Source organism: Vanellus vanellus, assembly GCF_965231255.1.
Source record: "Vanellus vanellus genome assembly, chromosome: 9".
Taxonomy (NCBI): Eukaryota; Metazoa; Chordata; class Aves; order Charadriiformes; family Charadriidae; genus Vanellus; species Vanellus vanellus.
The window spans coordinates 17,238,661-17,256,282 of NC_138914.1; the positions used below are offsets into that span (position 1 = coordinate 17,238,661).

At 38.8% G+C, this 17,622-nt stretch overlaps 1 protein-coding gene across 1 annotated transcript in view; it reads right to left on the reverse strand.

The window, feature by feature from the left end:
* Positions 1–17,622, reverse strand: part of CACNA1D (calcium voltage-gated channel subunit alpha1 D) — a gene marked incomplete at both ends in the record, with an annotated part of 205,029 nt that overhangs the window by 133,549 nt on the left and 53,858 nt on the right. Inside the window, one exon of the mRNA XM_082487992.1 lies at positions 900–1,039. Coding sequence (XP_082344118.1) covers positions 900–1,039 — 140 coding nt within the window. The remainder of the gene's footprint in view (positions 1–899; positions 1,040–17,622) is intronic.

Here is a 17,622-nt window from a genome sequence, read left to right on the forward strand (position 1 = left end):
TATAATCTCCTCCATATTTAGCAAATTGGGGAATATATGCCTCAAGATTCATTCCCTAGGAAGCTGAAGGTAGGATCTTCTAATGAACTAGCACAACGATTGACAGAAAGTTGCTGACAAAAAAGCCAAATGTGTTATTTATCATAAGCAGCTGCATAATGTAAGTGTGGGATGTTCCACTCTCCTGTAACCTGCATAAGGCCCGAGCAGTCCCTCCTCTGAAGAGCAGAACAAACTCTTCAGGGTTTGCTGTGTACAGCAAGGCACACAGGGTTAAAAAAAAAAAAAAAAAAAAAGGCATTTTTAGCATACATTCTCCCCGAGGCAAGCCAAAATCATATATATATATATGGGGCCTGATGTGCAGCACCCCAAAGGAAAGTATTTAAGTGTTCAATTTTCCTCAGATTTTGGGAAGGTCAAGGAATCACCCAGTTAACTCTGTCTCCCTTGACCACTATCCTCCACTTTGAAACAGGCGAGTCTTTCCCAGAGGTCTTTGTAGAAAAGATGAACTCCACATAACCACAGTATAGGGGTAAATGAATAAATGATATAACAGTATATTGACCTAAACAGATCAATCTTTATCACACACCAAGAGTTCACCTTGGAAAAAATCAGATGGAAAAGAGTCTGCAAGGTAACAACCAAGGAAAATTTTTGGCAGAACTCAGAATTCCCTGGGAACTTTTACAATAAAGTTGATTGTGCAACACAGCCTGCAGCCACAGATAGCATTGACAGACTTTTTGAATTTTCACTTGTATCACTTTGTTCTTTTACTCCAATGGAATAGAAATCAAGCATAGGCTGTTACTCACAGCCAAACAGACGTAAGTCTACCTCACTGTAAAGAAGATTTTAAATCTTTGTGTAATGAAGGATAAGTTACTTACCCTACTACTACTATTACAAAATCCAATAAATTCCATCCATTTCTAACATATGCATTGGGGTGTAATAATAATCCATATGCTATAATCTTCAAAAATGTTTCAACTGTAAAAATTATCAGGAAGGCATATTCTACTTTTTCCTGTAAAAGACAAAAAAAAAGTACAATGAAAGAAAATGTAATTTAACAGCTCTTTTACCAGTTAGAATTTGCAGTAAGTGGTTAATTTGTATTGATCAGGACTAAGGAGATACGATAAATCATGGCAGTTTATTTTACAGGTTTTAATTACATAGCACTTAATGACAGCTCTACTGACAAGGTTATAATTACATAATTGCATGAGATTTTCCTGTTTTCACATTCTGTGAGAGAAAAAGGTTCTATTTCTGCAAACACGGAAGTATACCATACCTATGTTTAAGCAAATAGTCCCTTTCAGGTCAACAGGATTCTTTGCATTCATTAAAACCAGAAAATGCTGTAGAACAGGGCCCTGGAAATATCCTTAAAAGGTATGCAGTGGTGTACTTACTTTCACTATTCATTAGGTCAGCCTTTATTTAATTAGGAGCCACAGAGTTCTACTTAATAAAGGAGTTTGAGACAGCTTGGTTATCCCATACCAAGGAGATTCAAAAGTTATAAGCTAATTAAGAGGGTCTTCATTTAATTTTACACTGTATTGCAACGTTTTCATCTTGACATGAAAGTTTACTTTGACTTATTCTTCCTTCCACATTACCAGAATTTCTTTAAATCACCCTAATATGCTTGAGGAAGTTTTAATTTAATATATCACCACCATGTATCATTGAAGCTCCAACTTCAGATTTGTTTCAATGCTTTCTTTAAACATTATTAGGCTCTTCATTTTACAAGAATTCTTACTTTAAACAGTTATACATTGAATCTCTTTTCCTAGCTAATTGGACGATAGATTTTTTTGTGGCTTCTTCTTTCTATAATAACAACATATTTGATTTGGATAAATTATAAGTCACTGCTATCAAAACAGATCAGTTAAAAAGAACAAAATGTGTTACCCTCAGAAATCATCATTTCATCCCTTTGTATAATACTTTGTTTAGTTATCTGTTGCTACGCAAATATCAGAGCCAAGCATAAAAGACACAAAGACAATGATTCACTTTTTTAAACTTGTTCAGGAACACATGATGTTGCTCACTTATCACACACAGCGTTAATTATATGGACTATAACTGCTCAGTAAGGATTACAATCTTCTACTATCATATATTCAAATATAGCACAGATATCACACACGGAACTATGTATCTCCTATTTGTTGCACAGCTTGGCACTTTCTTTAAACAACAAAATAAAAAATAAGCCTTGATAATTTGCAATTTAAACAAAGATCTTTATATTCTCACGTGCAAAGTCTTTAATTTGGGACACTAGATTTCTTTTCCTCAGGAAGGGCAATTTAGGATTGGTTATGTATAGGATGTGGTATATCCATTTATAATTCTGACACCGGTGACTTAATAAATGTAGAGGTTTGTCAGTAACCTACATACTCCTCTCCAGGTGTTCATCTCCAACAAGCAGCACCCTGGGATCACAATGAGAGGCAAGTTTATTCCTAGTGCAAAGCAAGGATTCCTGGATCCCATTCTCTCCTCAGCTCAGCACCATACTCCTGCCTTTTTCCTCTGGTTTGAGTACATTTCATAAACACTATAGAGCTTCCCCCACGGAAGCTTCTCCTCAGCTGCATTATATTTTGCCTGAGATCTTCTGGCCCACTGGAACTGATGGACAACCTCCTTCTCTTCACTCCCTTCTCCAGATTTTTTCCCTCATATTTATTTCAGAATTGTCCCTTCCACTTAATTTATCACTAATAAACTGGAACAGTTACTGGATTACAAGAGTGAAGTGACCTCAGAGAAGAAATATGAATGCTTTGTGTACCAAAAGCCACCAGATTTCTTTGGCTAGAGAGCACCACAGAGGTTACAATAATATGAATTATCAGCATTCCTGAGAAACATACTGCAAAAGCACTTAAATTCAATCAAATCCTACCATGTACACATTTCACAGTAACAGCTATTTCTGTCTCCCTGTATATAACTAAGTCTGCAGCTTGGATATAGAAAGATAAATAATGTAAGACAACATAAGGAAGACATAAAATATTATGGTTGGCATTTGCTATGGGCAAAATATATATCAAAATCATAGTAAAAGAAAAGGTGAGACAAAAAGGAGAGAGGAATTTTCATATATGCAAAATTTCAACAGCTTCTTTACATAAAGGGAACATAGGACACAGGACTGGATGGGACCTTCTGGGCCAAGACGACCTCTTGTGTCATCATGTTCAGTGTCCTGTTATTACAAGCAAATATTTAATTTAATTCCACCCATCAATCTATCAGATTCCATCTTAAAAAACATCCTTTCCCTTCACTGCTCCCCTTCAAATAATGTTCTAATGCTCTTCTATTTGGGCTCAACACCGGTCCCAGTATAACTTGCTTAACAGTCACAAACCCTTTTAACATGACTGTTCAAATCTAACCACTCTACCCTGTCACTTAGCATCCAGCTTTTAAAATAATATTTTGTCTTGTTTCTGTTTATTTTATTTTCCTTTTATGGAAGCAGGACAGTTTATTTCCTAAACAGTATTGCAAATATTCTATTCAAACAATATGGGATGTAAGACAAGCTCATTTTTTAAAACCAAAGTGGGCATAAGGTCAGTGTGTGCCACTTAGCAGATGGACCGTAAGAAACCTTGACAGCTAGACCAACCGAAGCCACATGAATCTCAGCAAGGAAAAATGTAAAGTTCTGCACCTAATCCCACATCAATACCGGCTGAGAAAGGACTTGGAAGTCACACTGGGCACCAAGCTAAATACGCGCTCATTGTAAATCAGACAAATTCCATATTGGGCTGTACTAGGAACACCATGGCGAGCAGACAGAGGGAAATTATTATCCACCTCTACTCAGTGCTGTGAGGCTGCAACACTACAGTTTGGGGTTTCTTAGTTCAAAAAGGGTGTTGAAAAAGCACAGACTCCAGTGAAAGAAAGATCCCTCCATCAAAAAGGAGACGAAGTCAAGTCCTAACAGTACATAACAACTACTTGAAGGGGGGTTAAAAAGACTATGAAGCCAAACGCTAAGTAGCAGCACATGGTAAAATAAGGGGAAACAGCCACAAGCTGCAGGTTTAGAGGTTCACAGAATGTTAAGAGAAACTTCTTTATCAGAAGAGTAGTGCAGAATGGGAAGATACAGCTTCAAAGCAGAAAGTTTTGAAGATGCAGGTAGGCAAAGGTACAGCTGACCTGATCTAGTGCTAGTTGACAGTCCTGCTAACTAGTGTAACCATAACATGCGATGGAGCCCTGCTTTCCTGGAGATGGCTGAACACCTGCCTGCCAATGGGAAGCAGTGAACGAATTTCTTCTTTTGCTTTGCTTGCACGGCTTTTGCTCTACCTATTAAACTGTCTTTATCTCAACCCACAAGTTTTTCCTCACTCTTCTGATTCTCCCCCGCCATCGCAGCTGGGGGGAGTGAGCGAGTGGCTGCATGGTCCTAGCTCCTGGCTGGGGTTAAACCACAACACATGCTCTCACACACTCACTTTTTTTTAAATCACAACTCGCGTCTTCCACAGAGGCCAGATGAATGATTTGGCCCAGTAGTTAACAATATTCAAAGTACAGGCTGTGCTTTCTTTACAGACTGTCTTTTCTTTAAATAAGTAGGCAGCCAACAGATGTTCTAACACAAACTGCAAAGTTAACAACCTGCCCACCCTCAGGAAGTTACTGACAGTCCCTTCTCACACTTTCGTAACTTCTTGTCAGTCACTATGGACACCAAATTTTGCCACTGCAACAAAGATACATCTGTAGGCCATACATCACCCAGCACGTCAAGAACTTAAGCAACCATTTCTCAAGACTAAATAAATCCATACGATTTTCAGTATTATTGGAAGAGTTGCAGAGGTAGGGTTGCTATGTAAAAATAAATCTAAAGCAGTAAGAGATAATTCAAAAATAGAGACTGAAGATTGAAGTTCTAGAAGTTTACAATACACATGTTTATCTGCTTACTTTTCTCTGTAGTGGAGAAAACTATCCCTGCACATCTTATTTTGTTCAAATTAGTTGAGATGTTTAAGTGAATACTTTATTTCGTTAAAAATTGAAGTAGGAACACTAAGAAATAAAACAACCAAACAAAAAATAAGGAAATACATAAGACTGCCTGAAAAACAAAATCTGTATTAAAAGAGACTGAGAAGATAATTTGGTTCTAAGAAACTGCACAGAGTAAATTAGAAACTGTATATAAGTTCTAATATCTATTCTTGCATTTAGTTCTATACTGCATCACAAAAGTAGCAGAGAAAAAACTGACAGCTGTAAATCCAAAGAAGATATGAAGCACAAAAATATGTCTGTGTTACTACAGATCTAATTCTACGGCTGTATAGATTGAGGGTAGTTTGTTCACTGATTTGACACCACACAGAGCTAGGTCATCTCTTCACAGGCGGCTGATTCCTGCAAGGCTGTGTAACACTTTTGTTAATGTTACTCAAAATCTTTCAAGTCTCAGCAATCTTTTCCTGAGTATGTGATGCAACAACAGGACAGAGAAGATACACTGCCTTTCTGCTAGAGACCAATAAGCTTCACTTTGATCACGGAGCACAAAACAAAGGCTACCCTTATCCACTAAGTTTCAGTGAAGTCATTAGAACTACATTTTCTCAGCAAAAAAAATGCATTTGCTTTCTTATTTTAAGTAAATCAGCTTAGCAGAAACCCTGTTGCTCAGGAAGAAATCTTTTTTTTTCCCCACCCTAGCCAGATGGTGTACATTAGTCATCATTTATTATCTTCATATTTTCAAAATCTCTGAAAGAAATATGCAAAGCTACTGTTACATGTTGTAATGTGATGCACCAAAACTCAGCATTTAACTTAAGATGTCTCACAAGATAATGGTTTCAAAATAAAAAGTCATTAATTTGCAAAACCTTCATCTGTTATGCTATGTAATTACGTCTTCTCACGTTAATTTCCACTTCCTGGGCATCAGAGATCAGAATTATTTCTTAACTGGGGAAATACATTTTTGCTTCCAGAGTAACATACATGTATCAGAGTAAAAACTGCTTAGCAGATGAAGTGACTCAATTTAAGCAAAGTAACCAAACTGATCCACTTTCTGCAGTTTAGACATACACAAAATCAGATACTTTGACATTCTTCATTTGGGGACTAATAATCCATCATGTGCTATTAAATATGATGTGTGACTGATGCCTTGCCAACATACAGAGCGATTTATCTTCTGGACAAGCAGCCACTCTTTCACATTCTGCCACTGGGAAAACACAGCATTTGTAAGACAGAAAAGTAACTGAGTTTTTAATTTTGAAATATAATAATTTAATTTCTCACTTCATATACCTGTATTCCCCTGAAAATCATTTGTCAGCTGTACCACAGTAATACAAAAAAAAAAAAATAGGAAAGTAAACCCATTTATTCCCACACGTGGAAAATGTTATGGCAGTTTCCCAATATAGAAAATGAAACAAACATGAAATCCACATACCCTGGCAAAAAGAAAACAGCACTAAATCACAGAATGGTCAGGGTTGGAAGGGACCTCTGGAGATCATCTAGTCCAAACCCTGTGACAGAGGAGGGTCACCTACAGCAAGTTGCACAGGACAGCATCCAGGCGGGTTTTGAATGTCTCCAGAGTGGGAGACTCCTTTGAGGGTGGCAGAGCACTGGCACGGGCTGCCCAGAGAGGTTGTGGAAAGAAGTTCCTCCTCATGTTAAGATGGAACTTCTTATGTTCAAGTTTGTGCCCATTACCTCTTGTCCTATCAGTGGGCACCACTGAAAAAAGACTGTTCCCATACCCCTGGCACCCTCCCTTTAAGTATTTATAAGCACTAATAAGGTCCCCCCTCAGTTGTCTTTTCTCTAGACTAAAGAGACCCAAGTTCCTCAGCCTTTCCTCATAGGAGAGATGTTCTAATCCCCTAATTATCTTTGTAGCCCTTTGCTGCACCCTCTCCAGCAGATCCCTGTCTTTCTTGAACTGGGGAGCCCAGAACTGGACACAGTAGTCCAGATGCGGCCTCACCAGGGCAGAGTAGAGGGGAAGGATGACCTCCTTCGACCTGCTGGCAACACTCTTTTTGATGCACCCTAGGATGCCATTTGCCTTCCTGGCCACCAGGGCACATTGCTGGCTCATGGTCATCCTGTTGTCCACCAGGACTCGCAGGTCCCTTTCCACAGAGCTGCTCTCCAGGAGGTCAGCCCCCAACCTGTACTGATGCATGGGGTTATTCCTCCCCAGGGGCAGTACCCTAAACTTGCCCTTGTTGAATTTCATAAGGTTTCTCTCCGCCTAACTCTTCAGCCTGTCCAGGTCACACTGTAAGGCAGCACAGCCTTCTGGTGTGTCAGCCACTTCTCCCAGTTTCATGTCATCAGCAAACTTGCTGATGGTACACTCTATCCCTTCATCCACGTCATTGATAAATATATTGAACAGGACTGGACCCAGTACTGACCCCTGAGGGACACCACTCGTTACTGACCTCCAACACACTCTGCTCCACTAACCACAACCCTCTGAGCTCTATCTGTGAGCCAGTTCTCAATCCACCTTACTGTCCATTCATCTAACCCACGCTTCCTAAGCTTGCCTATGAGGATGATGTGGGAGACAGTGTCGAAAGCCTTGCCGAAGTCAAGGTAGACAACATCCACTGCTCTCCCCTCACCCACCCATCCAGTCACTCCATCATAGAAGGCTATCAGATTAGTCAGATATGACTTCCCCTTGGTGAATCCATGTTGACTACTTCTGATAACCTTCTTTTCTTCCAGGTGCTTTGAGATGATACCCAGAACAAGCTGTTGCATCATCTTTCCAGGGATGGAGATGAGGCTGACCAGCCTGCAGTTTACCAGGTCATCCTTCTTGCCTTTTTTGAAGACTGGCACGACACTGGCTTTCCTCCAGTCCTCAGGCACCTCACCTGTTCTCCAGGACCTTTCAAAGATGATGGAGAGCGGCCCAGCAATGACTTCCCCCAGCTCCCTCAGCACTCGAGGGTGCATCCCATCGGGCCCCATGGACTTGTGGATATCCAGTCTAACTGATCTCTAACTTGTCCCTCATCAACCAAGGGAAAGTCTTGCTTCCTCCAGACTTTCTCTGTTACCCGCAAACTCTGGGTCTCCCAAGGACTGCCCCAAGCAGTGAAGATAGAAGCAAAGAAGGCGTTCAGCAACTCAGCCTTCTCTGCATCATCTGTCACCATGGCACCCATCTCGTTCAACAGCAGGCCCACATTTTCCATAGTTTTCCTTTGGTCTCCTATATACTTAAAGAAACCCTTCCTATTGGCCTTGACATCCCTTGCCAGGTTCAATTCCAAGGCTGTCTTGGCTTTCCTTGTTTCCTCCTTGCATACGCTGACAGCATTCTTATACTTTTCTCAAGCTCTCAGCCCCTTCTTCCACCTATTGTAAATTCCCTTCTTCCACCTGAGCTTTTTCAGAAGGTCCCTACTCAGACATGCAGGTCTCCTTCTTCCCTTGCCTGATTTCTTGCTCTTTGGGATGCACCGATCCTGAGCTTGGAGGAAGTGATGCTTAAATAGCAGCCAGCTCTCTTGAGCCCCCTTAGCCTCTGGAGCCCTCTCCCATGGGATTTGTCCAAGCAATTCCTTGAAGCAATCAAAGTTAGCCCTCCTGAAGTTTAAGGTTTCAACCCTACTTGTCATTTTGTGTATACTGCACTTAATCCTGAACTCAATCTTCTCATGATCACTGCAGCCCACTCTGCCCCCAACCTTAACATCCTCCACCAGTCCTTCTTTGTTAGTCAGTACTAGGTCCAGTAGTACACCTCTCCTGGTGGGTTCCTCCACCACCTGAGTCAAAAAGTTATCATCAATGAATTGGAGGAACCTCCTGGACTGTACCATGCCCAGCTGTGTGGCCTTCCCAGCAGGTATCAGGGTAGTTGAAGTCCCCCATGAGAATCAAGGCCTGCAATTGTGAGGAGATTCTCACCTGTCTGTAGAAGGCCTGATCAATTTTCCCATCCTGATCAGGTGGCCTGTAACAGACACCCACAACAGTGTCTCTCATATTACCCTGCCCCTTAATCCTTACCCACAAGCTCTCAACTTGCTCTTCGTCTGCTCCAGGGAGAGCTCGATATGTTCCAGTTGCTTTCTCACATAAAGAATGACTCCACCACCTCGCCTCGCTGGCCTATCTTTCCTAAAGAGAACATAGCCCTCTATGACAGTGTTCTAGTCATGTGAGCTATCCCACCACATCTCAGTAACTGCGATGAGTTCATGGTCCTGTGACCACATGCAGATCTCTAACTCCTCTTGTTTATTCCCCATGCTGCATGCATTACTGTATAGGCGTTTCAGAAAAGCCAATGAGTGTATAGTTTTTGCCTTTGAGGGGTGGTGGGCCTTCCAATCCTCAAAAATACTAGCACTCTGCCCCACAAGTGCTGAACTACTACCCCCAGGTGCCTCTCTATCGAGCCCAGTTACATGCCCATCCCCCTTCGAATCTAGTTTAAAGCTCTATCAATGAGCCCTGCTAACTCTACTCCAAGAACCTTTTTCCCCCTGCGAGACAGGTTTTTCCCATCTGCTGCCAGCAGGCCTGGTGTTCTGTAAATTGGGCTGTGATCAAAGAACCCAAAACCCTGCCAGTAGCACCACATTTGGAGCCAGTCATTGACCTGCTGGCTCTTCCTGTTAACCCCCACATCATTCCCTGCAACAGGAGGGATAGAAGAAAACAAGACTTGGGCTCCCGATCCCTTAACCAGTCGTCCCAAAGCCTTGAAATCCTTCTTCATTGCCCTTGGCGTTGTTCTTACTACATCATCACCGCCTACCTGAAAAACTAAAAGGGGATAATACACCTCAGTTCTGCAAATAAGCATTTGTACAGACGGGAAAATGTTGCATCCAGATGACAAATTTTCATACTGATTACAGGCACCCCTGTGGATCCGTGCTGGTTTTGTTCATGTAAAAGCTCTATTTAGTAGATATGCTAAATACATTATTTTCCATTCATAACACCGAGTAGGAAAAAATTCAAGTTCTTTGTCTAGTTTTTCCCTATGCTATACTTAGGTGGAACTCTCTCTGCTGTCTGACAGGTGATACAGAGCTTTGCTGAATAAAAGCTAGGTGGAAACAACAGACATAACCATTCTGTATGTAGATTATTAAATACACTATTCGCACTCCCTTAAAGAGGCACAGATTATCCTTCTGTTTACCTTGTTCTTCAGAATAATATGAAATAGCATGATTTTTCGAAACCACCTCATAAACAACAAAAACTGTAACAGACTGCCCATAAATTTACCATCTACTGAAAAATTACCAACAAAGGGACAATGAACCAATCACTTCATATTGACTGTATACTTGCAAGGTGTGAAAAGTAAGTTGTAGAAATGCATATAGGCAGTGACATCTGAGTTTCAATCCTAAATCCACACAACTCCTATTGAAGATTGAGCACAGTATGCCAAAGAATCTGAACTGCACAACAGAAAGCAGGCCAAGAAAGCAATAAAGAATATAACTGGAACAGAATCCAAATTACTTGGGTGTCTTTCTGCCACCCACTAATTGATGATACTCAGGAGAATAAGGTCAGCAAAATAAGGAAAGTAGAAGAGACAATATTTATGTATACTGTCACATTGTCACATAATTTTACCTTACGTAGTTGACTAGAGTCAGTGTCTAAGTGATAATTAAACCCACATCGAGTCATAAAACAACATTACTTTAACGTTAAATATATTTTGTTACTTGCTAGCAGTTCTATTTATTTGTAAGGGAACAGTTTTTGGCTAGAAACCAGGGGATGAGAATGTTGCTAGATGTCAGATACTTTAGTGAACATCTTCAAAATCTCTGAGAATTTATAAACCAAGAGAATTTTCTAATCCCTACAAATTCACCTCTGACCATGCAGAAATCCACAACTAGAAAACAGACAGGAACACTGAGAGCAGTAAATCCTCTACTGAATTTTTTAATGAAACATACAGGGGGGAAAAAAAAAATCTGCTTTAAAAATATTCCTATGTGAGCTTTCCCCATGTTTTCTGTGAGCACATATGCATCTTCTTGCTAACCATACTTAAAAATACATATTTTGATACTATATATATATATACATACACACACGTTTCCTACAAAAATGTAACAAAAATGTAGTCAACCTATTCAGGCGGTACTGCAACAGCCTGGATTTAAGCCTATCTCCACTTTTTCCTATGTCCAGTTTCTGGTCACTTCATAGTTTCCCAACCTGTTTGTTTTGTTCTTTGACTAATATAGTTCCGAAATGTATGAAACAGTGGCTCTCCTATATCAGTTAATGGTCGCTTTGTGGTCAGCTTTTATGTAGGTGAGCTTGCCAAAGCAAAAGTCTATCCCAACAGCCAGATTATTATCCAGGAGACACTTCATGCAAGCTTTCTTCAAGTCTCTCTGAAGGAATATGGCATCCCCAATGAAAAGGAAGTGAGAAGACAAAAAAGGTAACATTCTTGTGGGTTAAATATTCATTGACAGCTCTATAATGTTCCAGTGCTGTGTTTTAAGAATGGCAAGAACTTTCTGTAGAAAAAGATTAAAAAACAATATGGAGAACAGATTGGTTCTGTAGTTATGTTCTGCACTGATAGTGTCAGCTGGGAAACAGAACAGTGACATATTCATTGAGTAGGTGGTTTTTTGCCCTAGATTTATCCACCTGATCGCAAATCTAATTTCCACTTTGATTATAAAAGAATTGGGTAAAACTGACAGAATAGTTTCATTACAGTACTTTAATCATTAATCTGTCAGATATATGACTACACTAGCTCTTTGCGTTTGTCAGTTTAAAAACTACAGAATTATTTGTTAAAAACTTACCTAATGGGACAGTCTGTTTTTCTAAATACCTTTAGCAGGATAGAAGCTTTCATTATGTAAGACTAAATTAATTTAGTGTTAGTTCAGTTTTATGCTGGGATCTTTTGGTGGGTGGGGGTTTTTACTACAGTTGAGAAGGTTAAAGAAATCCCCATGAAATAAGGCTTTCAAAAACTCAAACACACAAGCAAGACCTGTACCTACCATATGTCCCAGTCTGACTTTGAAGTCACAGAATATAAAGGGAGGACATGGTTAGGTCTATTACTTTATTGGAATTTTTTTAATCATCCTTCTCAAGTTTTAAATGGCAGACCCCTGGATCAGTTGTCAATCAAGGAGCTATGTCCTACACCTGTGGTCTAGTATTGCCTCCTGCAAGCCAGCAAGATCAAGAAAAGAACACTTTCTTCAAAACCTCTGCTTTTGTAGAGCAGTCAGCTGCCATGACCAGGACTGGGTCTTCTGTAGGAGGACAGGCTACAGAATTAAACTATTAAAAAAAAAAAAAAAAAAAAAAAAAAAAAATCAACACAGACTTTTAAAAGTACTAAAGGATGTGAATCCTTTATATGGTTATAACAATGTTAAGAAATTTGATCAGAGAAATATGTATTTAGTTTCTTGTTTAATAGATCCTAACATCATCGCTAGAATTTTATACAGAAGGTACTGCAATACGTGATGTGGATATGACACTTCTATAGCGAGGAGAAGGTATTATCGGTAAATAACATATTCCACTGTGTAAGATCTAATGCCTTTCTGGTAATGACACACTACATGCTCTATCATCTCTTCAGAATTTTTTTTCTTCTAGAAATAATTTCTTAACTACTTAGGTAACACATTAATTTATTTTATATTTATTAGTAGGTAATGTGCAGTACTGCACTATAAAAGAACACTGAAGTCTAGGAAGACTGCATTACTTAGGAGTGGACAACCTGCTAGAGCATTAAAAGTCATAAACTATAAAAATTTCAACACAATTATGTTAATGAAATAAATTTTCAAATATAGGCGACACAGGATAGAATGTTCAGAACAACAGTGTGATGAACAAAAGAATTGCCTTTATCCAAACTGACAGTAGAATGGTTGGTAATATCCATGAAAATGTTAAAGCACAACTTTATCCTTGATTGTCTCAGATGCTGAAGAAGTCCTTCCTAGTACTTTTCTTCTCCTGTGGTTGGTTTTGAACCAAATGGTTGAGGTGTCTATTTAATAAAAATTTTATTCTGCGATCATCAAAAATGAAAGCCATTCCACTGATAAAAGACTTTGTTATGAAACAGTATCTTGTAGTAAATTCCAGTTATGCAAAGTTTAATTTGGCTGCAGAAATTGCTGTTTCCCTGCAGGGAGATTCTTATTTTGTGTGCCTAATAAGTACTTGGATAACTATGAAAGGGTAGACCTCAATAATTCTTTCAACTCGAACAAAAAGGCTCAGTGAATATGAGAACATTTTTGTTATACATCTGAGTGTCAGATTGCTCTGGCTGTTCCATAACCAAGAAAATGCAGATCTGTAGAGAAAATACAGTTGCAAGGATAAATATACTCTTCTGTCATGACAGCGTTCAATGGAAGTCCTTTGCTCCCTAAAGTAAAAGGACAGTAGCCTGGACATACATTGCAAACATAGAGCACAAGGAGAAGAAATATTAAGAGGTGGAATGGCTCCCTATAAATACAAAGGAGCTCCAAGAAAAAATAATTAAAAAAAAAAAAAATAGTACAGCCATTATGTACCCAGTCCACAAACAAGACCAGTGATATACCTGGTTTGATTTCAGCTGTGCTCAGGTACAATACCAGTCCACTCTTCTGGAAGTTTATTTAAAAATGAAGACATATATTGCTTGATTCTAGTAACAGCACCATCAGGAAGCTTTACTCTTTTCTTCATTCTAACCATGATAGAGAAGCATTCAACAAAAGGAACAATAAATGTACTAATTTTGAAAGAATTAAACGCATGGAATGCTACTGATAGTCATTGCTAAAGTATCAGGAAAACTTGCCACAGTAAAAACAAAACTGAAATAACTGAATAAAGTTGAAAAAATACTTTTTGCTCACTTCCTGTGATCTACAGATCAAACCTTGCTGATAAAAATCTTCAACTTCTGATAGAAAGGAAAATATGAGTCGGTCTGCCCTGAAGCCAAATTTCTTTCTTCTCTACAGATGAATCAGTTTTCCTTCTATCTTGTGGAATGTTACTAACATTAGTTAGTGCCCCTCCAGTGGCTGCTACATTTACAGCCCCAGATTCTGCAAACAACTACACGTGTTTGGTTTTTTTTTTAATCACATAGCCAGCCACAACATTAAAGGGAATAAGCCTCAAAAATCTCAAATACTTCTAACTGCATCCTTGTAATTTCAGAGTTGCAATGCAAAATAATTTTCTTCCCTTCATTCCTATACCATTTGGCAGCCCAGGAGATGTATTTAGGTTTTCAATTTCTTATTTCACTTTCCACTTCTCCCACAGAAAACTATTTATCAGGAAGGTTATTTTGTTATTCTGCTTATTCCCACCTGAACTGCATCTAAGTCTTTTCTTCTTTATTCCTCTACCTGGGATATCAGGTTTGATTTCCAGAGAATTCACCGTCCACAACAATATATTTATAAGTGCTCTGTCACTGTTTCAAGTTCATGTCCATTAACACTATAAGATAATTTGACTATACCAACACCTGCTTTTTCTCCACCTATAAAATTGCTCTCCAGCTGATGTAAAATGTCACAGTCCCTGGGACTTTCTCGCACCTACTCAGTGAGATAGCCCCTAAAGCATATTTACAAATTGTGTTAGTAATTACATGGAACAAGAGTTGTTACTTCCCTTTTGGAAAAATTTGCTTTTTCCCTGTCCCCGTTTGAGTGACGGAGGACTAATTTCTCTTTTAATGCTAGGGAAAACTGCACTTTTAGAAGAATCTAGTGTCTGAATTTGTGAAAATCTTTACTTTATAGCCAGCTACAGTGTGTGGGTTTCAAGGTCTCAGTGTTTTTCGAGATCACCAGGTGCAGGGACAAGGAGGAGCGAGACCTGAGCACTCAGCCCAAGCTGGCCAACAGGATTATTTCACACCATGAACGTCACATTCAATATAAACTAGGAAGTTGCTGCAAAGTGCTCTGTCTCCCTTGATGGTGGTGATCCAGAGAACAACTTGCCCCAGTGCGGGACCTCTGACCCCTTCCTTTCCTCCTGAAGCTGCAGCACTGTCAGTGTCCCACATTCACTGTCCCCTGCTGGGAGAGCACAGCTTCCTACAGATAGAATTGGCTGAGTATAATCCTTGTATATTTTATATTGGTATCGGGACCAATATTGGTTCTTTAGTGCTATTAGTGTTAGTTATCTAGTCTTATTCTATTAAATCTGTTTACATTTCAGCACCCAGGTTTCCTTGGTTTTCTTCCCCGATTCTCCTTCCGGGTGGGGATGGGTCATCGGATGGTAGAGTAAGTGTCTAAATGACAATAAACTGTTGTGGGTTTTCTCAAACCGTAACATTCCCCTAGAGAACTGGAGTCTCTACTACTCCCAAGCAGGCAAGAAAAACTATTACTTTGATCAGATACAAACCACTGAGAGACCAAGAGCTAAAACAAACAAAAAATATTTTCTCCTTTCATTATATGCACAGAATTTCAAAAACATGTATTTGCTGAAGATGTTCATGTGTAGTCAGCCGTATATTTTTCAAGCTTTTGTGTACTTCAATACTTGTAAAAGTGAAGCAGAAGTCATTAGGAATTCCTCAAAAGCTAGGCTAATTTAATCTCATAAGCATTCTATGTAAATGTGCTCATGAATTCATATCAGACATTCAAATGCTTTTATATATATATTTGGCAGAACTTGATGATTCTAGTAACAACCCTCAGCCTACCTGGCTCACATGGACAGTCCATCCAGATTTTCCCACTTTGTTGAGGGGAAGAGGAAGAGTTGTTAGGTGGCATATAACGCCAAAAAGTCAAATTCTATGTATTGCAACTAAAACCAGTCAGGTACCGTTAATACATTTAGATGAGGACTTAAATATATGAACAGCAGAAAAGAAATCTAATGGAGTTAGTTGTGAAGCTTTCTCTGTCGTTTAAAGGCATGAAACACCATCATTTGTTAAAAATACATAAAGAAAATTATTAAATTAATAGCATGCATCACCTCCAGAAGCAGGAGAAAACTCATCGTTACCAACCTAAGGTGTTATCTGTTAACCCATCCTGCTTTGTCTGTGCAGGCAGGATATAAGGATTGGGCCATAAACTCCTTTTTTTATTTGACCTATTCTAAACCATTTATGTTATCCAAACTTACTGCTTACAACAATGGAGACACTCAGATTCACCCCTAAATCTTCTCTGTTGCACAAACAACAAAAAAAAAGAAGAATCTTCCTCAACTTTAGGGAATCTGGTGGCCTAAGTGAGGATATTTCACAGCCAGAATAGTTGAATTGAAAATGCTATTAGACTTCCAGTTTCAGCAATTTGAAGAAAGCTCTAAAAACTTTAGGATTCTATTTTAAGTTTTAATAATAACAACTAAAATATAAATCTTTGCACCTTAATGGCCTGGAAGTTGCTGACATATAGATATAAGTTTATACTGCATATTGGTTTTTAAAATAGCTATTGAAACAATTTTCACAATCGACTACTACAACATCAAATGGCCAGTGAAAATATTGGAAAAAAACTAAGGTTTGAAAATCAGCCCTTAACATGGGATGAAGACTAAAAGGAATTTACCCTACACAGCCTTAATTCAGAATTGCTTTAGAATAACCAACCACCTTTTTTGTTCTCTTTTGCTAACTGGCAATTTTACATTGCAACTTTTCTACTGTGATTCCACACCATCAATCCCTTGAATTTCAAAAGAGGGTCTTCATCTTTGCAGAAAAAATGCTCAATACACTGCAAATCAAGTCCTCAAAGAGAAACAAAATGCTTTAATTAAAGCTATTTCATTTGCTTAGTGCTATTTCTAACTTATGATTTGCCAAAGGCATTGTTTTACTCATGTTTCAATGGAATACTTAGTACAGCGTGAAATAGATGGCATCTCCTCTGTAGCAAAAGGGAAAGGTTGACTTCTGCCCTGGGCATCTTTTATTTTCTATGAAAGCTTAAAGGTAGAAACTGAAGCATGATAATTGAACCTTGAAGGAAAAAGTAGTGACATTATAACGATTCCTTCTGCCAAGTGATAAATATCCTGTGTTGCAATATATTTAATTTGTAAGACTAAATTGATAGTGTTAATAAACATTAAAGGGAGTTATGCGATACCAAATTGAACATACTGATGGCTAGTAAACCCCACTTATCATTCCAAGTAAAGGTGCAGGTTACTATCTGAAAAAAAATTGGATAATTCATCCAATCTTTTTTTTGAAAAATGGCAGCATTTAAATTTATTATACATGGCATATTAAAAAGGTGGTTTTCATAGTCTCCAGTGCCCAATGCATAAACCTGAAAGTGCCAGTGGAAATAACGAATGATGTAATAGAAGTGTGTAAAACCTGAGGCAATAATACATCGTAGTCAGAATCCAATGGTTTTGCTCAAGTGACATACACATTTGCACTCAAAACTTTTGCCTCTTTTTCCTTTGGTTAAAGCTATCAAAGCAGCAGTTTCCTAG